Here is a 9,995-nt window from a genome sequence, read left to right on the forward strand (position 1 = left end):
CTCATACTAATCTTTTAGGTTTTCTTATAAGAATAATAACAAATAATTAATAAATTTAGATTCCCCACATTACTATTTAGTTTTCCTATAAAATTAATAATAATTTTATTATTATTTTTTAAGTTTCCATAACATTAATGAATACTTTTGAATTCCCCATGTAGCTTATTTGGATTCCTTATGTAATAATAAATAAATAATAAATTTTTAAAAAAATTGTGCATAGCGTCATGTCAGGTTGGCTCACATGCCGAACTTCACAGCCCACAACATGGTCTGAATGGCTTGCGACCATCCCACAGGCTGCTACAATGTGTGTCGGGCCTCCGCAAGTTGTGCCAAAACAAAGGGGGCTTGGGTTGGCTTAACCCTTGACGTGCCTATGTAAGAGAGAATAATCCTTTAAGATTCAACAAGTTCTTTTGAAAATATTCCAAAAACAGTGGATCAATTTGAACTTAACTTGATTTATTAAAACAAGCTCAATCTTTGACTCAAAATCATCTCATTCGATTTAAGGTTAAATTCAACCCCAAGATGTTCGAATCAAATGTAACCCTAAATGCAATCATTTTAATTTTTTTTATTGATATAGATAATATGATACAACTGTATTAGTTAAAACTTTGTTAATGACCATTAAGATAATTAATCAAATGTTACCCACATTTATAGATTATTTTACTCCATACCTTAGGTATCGTTAAAATTAATTAATGTGCAATAATATTTATTAAAGTGGTATTACCAGTACAAATTATATAAATATATAAACTATATATGAGATTTCTCATCTCCAACTAGTGCCCCTAATTAAAAATTTTGTGCAAGATAGAGCATAATAATGACATTGAGGATTTGATAACAAATCTTGATATTCATTATGATGTAAGATTTATAAGTATAAAAACAAATAGAGCAAAAAGAATTTTGTGTAGTTTGGCCCGATCGTTGAAAACCTACATACACGATGTGTTATTAATAATCTTTAATACAATAAGATATAACCTGAGAAGGATATTGCTTTGAATAAGGTTCTTTAAGGTAGTTGGATTTCTACTTTCAAGGGTTCTCTACTCTAATTTTTACTTTTCTCATACTATGTCACTTTACTTACTTTCCCCTCCTCTATCTCAATGCTTTATATTTATAAGATATAGAAAAAAAAAAAAGTTACATTCAAATAATCAAATCTGAATATTTTTAATTCAAATATAATTCTTATTATCCATTCCGGTTCTAACTTGATCAAAACTATATAATTAAATAAATAACAAAATTCTGATTTAATAAGTAGAAGACAGCGTTTCTTGTAGGTACAAAGAAGAATAAGATAATCATCTAATCGGGGTTGAGTAAATGTTTCATTTTTGCTATTTCTGAGTATAAAACTTATTCACGTTGCAAGATGATTGATGGGTAGGAAATGTGCTTGGCTGCTGCTATTGTTGCCAATCGCTTTGCATGTAGGAAAATATTGTACAACATAAACTATACAGTAGAACTTATCTATTGTCATATCATTCAGTTTTATTAATTGAATTGATTTTCATATACATACCAACTATTCACTCTTTGCCTGTTAAAATATTGATGCAGATTAAGGACACATAAACTAATCTTCAAGTTACATGGCCACATGTCAAGTGAAGAGATAGCCAAAAGTTAAGCCAATAGAGTTGCGAACTGCCTAGGAGGAATTACTTCTTTAATCGTTAGCAACCGCCCAGCAACAATATAAATAGGCTTGCTTGTTTCACTTGTTCTTCATCCATCAATAAAAAAATTCCTTCTATAAAAAATTTTCACTTATAAATGTGGGAGTGCTCGAAGAGTAATCAAGCTTTCGTGCTCTATTTGAGTTAATAGAAATTTCCATTTCTATAAACTCGCTAATTAAAATTTTTTATGCTATTTATTTTCCTAACAGTGGTATCAAAACCCAGTTTAGGACAGTGAGTGGTTTTGTGTGATTATGTGCACGTTTAAGAGTTCTATTTAAGAAGGTTAGTTTTTAAGGAGACTTTGTCCCTAGCAGTCTTTCTTGGGAACTTTCTTTGTGCATATTAAATTACACATATGCTTACTACTTTTGCAGGTTCGGTCACTCTTAGGTATCTATTTTTATGATTGATATGAGTCATTCATCTGTCCTAGTCCCAATGCTAATATTCATTGGTGACAAATATGATTATTGGTGCATCAAGATGAGGGCATTTTTTCAATCCCAAAATTTATGGGATATAGTCAAATTTGGGTTCAGTCTTCCAGAAGAGACATCCATCTATTCAAAAGATTAACTAAAGGTGTTAGAGGACAACTAGATGAAGGATTCAAGGGCTCTCTTCATTCTGCAACAAGCACTATCAAATGATCTATTCCTTAGAATCAGTGGAGCTTCAAGTGCCAAAAAAGCTTGGGGATGTCTTGCAAGAAGAGTTTCATGGTAGTGAGAAGATACGCTCTTCTAAATTACAAACTCTTAAAACAGATTTTGAAAATATTAGGATGAATGAGTTTGAAAGTGAGAATGTTTACTATTCTAGATTGAAAGAATTAGTGAATCAATTGACATTCTATGGAGAAAATATTTTTGATGGTAAAATTGTAGAGAAAATTTTGATAAGTGTCATTGAAAAATATGATTCTATAGTAAATGTAACTGAAAAGTCAAAAGATATATCTAAATTATCAGTAACAAAATTGATAGGTTCATTAGAGAGTGCTTTTCAGTCAAAGTTTAACATACACTCTCAAAAGTCAAAACTTAGATGGAAGGAAACAAGTCAAAATTCTTCAAGAAAAGATAGTTCTAACAATACAGATAATAAAAAATATCCATCTTGTGGAATTTGTAAAAGAATGAGTCATTTGGAGAAAGATTGTTAGTTTCCTAATAAGCTGAAATGTCTGAATTATCAAAAATTTGGACATGAAGAAAAGGATTGTCACTTTAGAGTAAAGCATCAAGCAAACTACTTTAAAGATAAAGACGAAGACGAAGTGCTTTTCTATGCTGATCCATTAGTATCTAAAGCAAAGAAAGATAAAAAGGCTTATTGATAATGGTTGTAGTAATCACAAGACTAGAGATAACAATATTTTCTGTGATATTGTTGCATCAATCAAATCACAAGTCAAATTGGGCGATGAAGCATTGGTGGAAGCAAAAGGGAAAGGCACAATTGTCATAGAAATAAAGAAAGGCACAAGATTCATCCATAATGTCCTTCTAGTTCCCAACTTAAAGCATAAGCTACTCATTATGGGTCAGATGATTCAAAATGACGACTCCTTCCACTTTGAAGGATATACTTGTTCCATCTATGACAAAAATAATAAAAGTTTGGTTATTGCAGTTGTAAAGATAGAGTAACAAAACTTTCTAATCTAATAAAGGTATGCACATGAAATAGCTATGATGGCACAACATGATAACTCATGGTTGTGGCATCGGAGGTTCGGTCATTTCCATTTGCATAGATTGAAGATTCTCCATTAGAAAAATATGATGATGAATTTGCTTGATATTCAAGAAAATGATGATATATGTGAAAGATGCTTACTTGGAAAACAACAACGTCAACCATTTCCATATGGAAAGGCATGGAGAGCTAACAACTTATTAGAGTTAGTACATATAGATGTATGCGATCCAATGAGAACTCCCACAGATAATGGAAGCAGGTATTTCATTTTGTTCATTAATGATTACTTTATAATGACATGAGTCTACTGTGAAAGATCATAGGTTTTTAAAGTATTTAAGAAATTCAAAAACCATGCTGAGAAACAAAACAGTCACTACATAAAGACACTAAGGAGTGATCATGGCAAAGAATGCACCTTTAGAAAATTTGACAAGTTTTGTAAGGATAAAGAAGTTGAGCATCAACTGATTGTAGGATATGCTCTAGAATAGAATGATGTATTCGAGAGGAACAATACAGTGATGGAGATGGCTAAAGCAATGCTTAAAAAGAAAGGTCTTCCTAACTCATTTTGGGTTAAAGCTGTATACAACGTAGTCTATTTGTTAAAAGATGTCTCACAAAAGTTGGTCAAAATAAGACACTAGTTGAAGCATGGTGTGGACATAAACCATCAGCGTAACATCTCAAAGTTTTTAACTGTATATGTTACATTCATGTACTAGAAGAAAAGAGAAGTAAGATGGATAAGGAAACAGAAAAAGGAATTTTCTTGGGTTACAACACTTAATCAAAAAGGTTTAGAGTCTACAACTCAAAACCCAAGAAGTTGATTATCAGTCGAGATGTGAAGTTTGATGAAAATGTTGCATGGAACTGGGATAAAAAATAGGTTGAGAAAAGAAATATTACTGTCTTGACTCAACCAATGGCTTCAACTCAAGAACAAGAGCTAGAGGAAAAACTAGAATCTAAACCAAAGACTTCAACTAGCATTCATGCAAGTCAACATGAAGAATCTTCTCCTGAAACACCATCATGGAAAGTCAAATCTCTTGTTGACATATATGAGTCTTACAACTTCATAACTATAGAACCAAAAAATTTTGAGACAACCTTATAGTGAGAAGTATGGGTGAAGGCCATGCAAAAAGAAGTGAAGATGATTGAGAAATATAATATTTGGAAGCTAATAGACCATCCTAAAGATAATGAGATCATCTGAGTGAAGTGGGTCTACAAGACAAAGTTCAATTTTGATGGCACAATTTAGAAGCACAAAGCCAATTTATTTGTAAAAGGCTATGCACAACAATTTGAAGTCAACTACAATGAGACATTTGCTCTGGTTGCACGATTAGACACCATCCAAACTCTTATTGCACACAAGGCATAGAAGAAATGGAAGATTTATCAGCTTGATGCGAAGTTAGCCTTTCTCAATGGATACCTTGAAGAAGAAATATAAGTAGAGCAACCTTAAGGGTTCGTGATTTTAGAAAAGGAAGATAAAATACTTAAACTGAAGAAAACATTATATGACCTAAAGTAAGCTTAGAGAGTCTAGCACAACATGATTGATGAATACTTCACTGATCAAAGATTCAAGAAGAGTAAAAGCGAATTGACTCTGCACATCAAGTCTCATGATGACAACATTCTTATCATCTCTTTTTATATAGATGATTTTATCTACACAGGTAACAACAAGAAGATGATGAAAGAGTTTAAAGAAGATATGATGCTGGCATTCAAGATGATAGATTTGAACTTGATGCATTGTTTTCTTGGTATTGAAATTATCCAAGAAGTGTCTAAGATATTCATCTCACAAAAAAAGTATATTGAGAATCTATTCAAAAGATTTTAAGATGAACAAGTGCAAGCTAGTAACAATTCCATTGTTTACTAATGAAAAATTCAGAAAAGAAGATGGTTTTGAGAAAGTAGATGCTTCACACTACGTAAGTCTCATTGGGTGTCTATTTTACTTGACTACCACTCAACCGAATATGATGCATGCTATTAGCCTACTATCGAGTTCATGAAGAATCCTAGTCAAATTCACTACAAAGCTGTAGAGAGAATTTTATGACACTTATAAGGTACAAAAGACTATGACATTTGGTTTAGTCTTGTAAGTAACTCGAATCTAATTGGCTACATTGATAGTGATTGGACAAGATTTACAAATGACATAAAAAGTACTTTCGGCTATGCATTTACACTAGGCTTATGAATATTCTCATAGGCGTCTAAGAAACAAGAAAGTGTCGCACAATCATCTGTAGAAGTAGAATACATAGTAGCTGCAAATACAACAAATCAAGCTATTTGGCTTTGAAGGATACTCAAAGAGATGGCAGAAGCTCAACAACAAGTAACAAAGATTCTATGCAATAGTAAATAAGCAATCGCAATGGCCAAGAATCCTATATTTCTTAATCGCATGAAGCACATAGTGATCAAGTATCATTTTCTTAGGGAAGTTGAAGCTAATAAAGAGATAGTGTTTCAATACTGCATAACAAAAGAGCAATTGGCAAACATCTTCATCAAAGCGCTACTGTGAGATAATTTGAAAATTTCAGAATTTCGATTGGAGTTACTGGAATTTGCATCAAGGAGGAGTGTTAAAATACTGATGCAAATTAAGGACACATAAGCTAATCTTCAAGTTACATGGCCACATGTCAAGTGAAGAGATAGCCAAAAGTTAAGCCAATATAGTTGCAAACCGCCTAAGAGGAATTGCTTCTTTAATCGTTAGCAACCGCCCAGCAACAATATAAATAGGCTTGCATGTTTCACTTGTAATTCATCCATCAATCAAACAATTCCTTCTATAAAAAATTTTCTCTTATAAATTTGTGAGTGCTCGAAGAGTAATCAAGCTCTTGTGTTCCATTTAAGTTAATAGAAATTTCCATTTCTATAAACTTTCTAGTTAAAAAAATTTATTCTATTTGTTTTCCTAACATTGCCAATTAATTTGTTCAAATAATTTATATATCTAATTTTATCCAAATAGGGTGCCATAGATCACCTCCAAATCAAGTAACATTAATTGTTTGGCATAGTCGTATGCCTCCAACAATTTTCACATTAAAATAAAAATAAAATATCTACTTGCATTATAAAAAGATTAAGAGAAGATGGAATTTTAGGAATAAATTAGAATACATCAATTTGTATGAATAAATTAATTAAAAAAATTAATAAATATAATATTATTTTTTAAATAAATATAATTTTAATAAAATATATTCATGTCATATCAAGATGGTTTAAAATCATTCTTTGTTACATTTTTTATTTTGTAATGATCATAATATGATCTATTAAAATTATCGCAGTCACAAGATTATATTTCAATTTGCATTAGATAAATAAAATAAGAAGAAGTTGCTTAAAATTAATAATAATTAATTCTAACTAATTATGGCCCCCTTTGTCTAATTTTAGGTCCTCTCATAGTACACTTGGACCTATCAATAAAATAAAGGGGTTCAATTTAATAATTAGGGTTTGGTAAATATACCTGTATTCATGTATTACTTCTTATGAATTAACAGTTATGCGAGAAATTCTTAAGAAATCAACGAAAGCGATGGAAGAAGCAGACGAAGCAGAAGAGAGTTTTAAGGTTTTGAATCTTGAGTTAAGTGGGCATGAGATCTGTGGACCAACTCTTATAGATGAGAAAACTATTAAAGAAAACTTGATTGCTCTCATTTATGCAGGTTGAAGAAACAACAAGAACAGCTCTCACTTGGTTCTTCTGGTGTCTCTCGAAAAACCCATCAGTTGAGGGGAAAATCAAAGAAGAATTAAGACGAAATCCTGCAGGAAAAGAAGTCGAAAAAGGGCAAATCCTCTTCAACTTGGATGAGCTGAGTAAGCTTGTTTATCTCCATGCAGCTTTATCTGAAACCCTGAGGCTATTCCCTCCAGTCCCACATGAAACCAGGATTCCAGTTGAACCAGATTGCTTCCAAGCGGCCATAAGGTGAATCCAAATACGTCGATCATAGTCTCTTCGTATGCAATGGGGAGAATGACGTCGATTTGGGGCGAGGATTGCGAAGAATTCAGGCCAGAGAGATAGATTACTGAAGATGGAGGGATTAAACATTATCCACTGCACAAATTCTTTGCCTTCGATGCGAGGCCAAGAATTTTCCCGGGCAAGGACGTTGGATTCTTCTTGATGAAGGCCATTGTGGCAACGATTCTTCCTAACTACGATGTTCAAGTAGTGGAAAATCACCCTGTGGTTCAAAATCTTAGCATTGCGTTATCTATGAAGTATGGATTACTGGCTAGGTTTAAGAGTATATCATCAGCTTGATGATCATTTAAGCTTTCCAAGCTTTAATTTTAGATGTTATATTTGCTGTTTAATTTACAAGTTATTTTAAAGAAGTATACATGACATGTTAGTTCTAAGTTGGCTAAGCCGAATAATTTACATGCAATTGCTCAACTTGAATATGACACAACAAGTCCTGTTGTAAGGACTTCAATATCTATATAGTTATAAGTAATGCTATGTGTACTCAATTTTAAGTATCTAATTGGATACTTAAATAATATGTCATTATATAATTGTGTGTTTTTTAATTTTTAATTTAAAATCACTTGATCATGTGATGATATATCATTTAAATATCTAATTGAATATTTAAAATAAAATATATATAATTCTATTATATAGTTATATAAACTTTGGGATAAGTAGTATTTCTCAATATTCTAAGGATTCTTTTACTATATCTTAGTCTCCATTGCTACAACCAATTTGGCTGTGGCCATGTTAAGAAGTATAAGGATAAATAAGTGAAATTGTGTGTTTTTGTCTTTATCGAAAACGTAGCATTTTGCTTTGAATGGAAATAAAGAGAAGAGGTCAAGATAATTCTTGACACATTTTTTGTTTTTTTTTTTATTATCAAAATTGAAAAGTTATCTTGAAAATCGATTATTTAGAAAATTATTGAGTATACAAATGATTATATATATATAAATAATTATTATGTTTAGTTAGAGATACAAATTAGTCTATCATTATTGATAAATATGTATCTAATTTACTAGAGTTTACTCAGCCCTTTCTCTCATGTCTATCCCTAAAGAACCTAAAACTATGACAGAGGCTTTGGTAAGTCTGTATTGGTTTCACACTATGTCTAATGAATATTCTGCTTTATTAAATAATCAGACTTGGGAATTAGTTCCTAATACATCAGAAATGCATGTAGTTGTCACAAATGGGTCTATAAGACCAAAATGAATTCTGATGGGTCACTACATAAGTCTAAAGCTAGGTTGGTAGGAAAAGATTTCCAACAGACCCCTGAAGTAGATAATTTTGAAACCTTTAGTTTTATTGTGAAGCCCATTACTATCAGAATCATGATCACATTGGCAGTGTCTTATCAGTGGCCTGTTTTCTAAATTGACGTTGATAATGCATCCTTCAATGGAAAATTAAAAGAAGTTGTTTATATGAGTTAGCCTCAAGGATTTATAGATCCGATAAGGCACAATCATGTCTCCAAGCTGGTGAAGGCTTTATATGGGCTTAAACAGGCTCCCAAGCCTAGTATGAGAAGTTAAAAAAGGCACTATTAGCCAAGGGGTTTTCAAATGCTATTTCAGAAAACAGTTTTTTTTTGCAAATTGAGAAGTTGAGAATTTTTGTCCTGGTGTATGCAGATGATATCCTCTTAATAGGAACCGATGCACAGTATATTGATGAATTAGTTTTAGATTTGAATTCTCAATTTTCCTTAAAAGATTGGGTAAATTAAGCTATTATTTTGGGGTTTGAGGCTGAGAGAACTAAAGCTGGTTTGCTTCGGAAGCAGTCCAAATTTATTAATAAAAATTAGAATGAGTGAAGCCAATGCAGTGAGTACACCCTTATCAAGGGGGGTTAAACTACTTGTAGGAGGTCCTACGTTGTATAGAAGTACTATAACGACTTTACAATACCTAACAATGACTAGCCTTGACTTAGCTTTATCAGTTAAAAAGTTGAGTCAATTTTTAAAAGCTCCTACACATTTACAATGACATGCCTGCAAGACGGTATTGATGTACATTAAGGGCACCTTTTGTTGTGGAATTTTCTTCAAACTAGTGACCTATGTAGCATGGAAATTGAAACAGGAAAATGTGGAAACGCGGAAACGAAAATATAGAAACATATTTTTTACAAAATATAAGAAACTGAAACGTAGGAAAACTTATATATATGATAAAATAAGGGTTTTTTTATAAATACCAAATTTTTTATAACAAAAATATATAAACTTGTATAGTATAAAAATAAATAATAAAAAAAGAATGAAGAAAAAAAATATTATAAAATGGAATCATAGTTACTATTGTAAATTATTCTTGAGCAAGTACATGTAGATATTTAAAAAAAAAAATAATGCATACTAATCTATATTACATGTTAAGGAGCAGATGAGTGACACATCGAAAAGTAGAGAGAAGATGAATTCAATATGAGATTTAAAGACATTTCAGGTTAAAAAATACAAAAGATATGTA

The 9,995-nt window shown here is 31.5% G+C and overlaps 1 protein-coding gene across 1 annotated transcript; it reads left to right on the top strand.

Moving 5' to 3' along the window:
• The first annotated feature begins 7,008 nt into the window (after positions 1–7,008).
• Positions 7,009–7,782, top strand: LOC123198943 (alkane hydroxylase MAH1-like). The gene is made up of 3 exons (XM_044613748.1): positions 7,009–7,077; positions 7,175–7,440; positions 7,602–7,782. The coding sequence occupies exons 1-3, from the start codon at positions 7,009–7,011 to the stop codon at positions 7,780–7,782; spliced, it is 516 nt and encodes a 171-aa protein (XP_044469683.1).
• Positions 7,783–9,995: the final 2,213 nt, after the last annotated feature.

This window comes from Mangifera indica, chromosome 16, assembly GCF_011075055.1.
Source record: "Mangifera indica cultivar Alphonso chromosome 16, CATAS_Mindica_2.1, whole genome shotgun sequence".
NCBI lineage: Eukaryota > Viridiplantae > Streptophyta > Magnoliopsida > Sapindales > Anacardiaceae > Mangifera > Mangifera indica.

What these genes read in the sequence shown, in the direction of transcription:
- LOC123198943 (XM_044613748.1), top strand. Translation starts at nt 7,009, where the DNA reads ATGCGAGAAATTCTTAAGAAATCAACGAAAGCGATGGAAGAAGCAGAC. An exon ending in AAGCAGAAGAGAGTTTTAAG is followed by an intron (nt 7,078 to 7,174) that starts GTTTTGAATCTT and finishes TCATTTATGCAG; the next exon opens with GTTGAAGAAACAACAAGAAC. An exon ending in TGCTTCCAAGCGGCCATAAG is followed by an intron (nt 7,441 to 7,601) that starts GTGAATCCAAAT and finishes CTTCGATGCGAG; the next exon opens with GCCAAGAATTTTCCCGGGCA.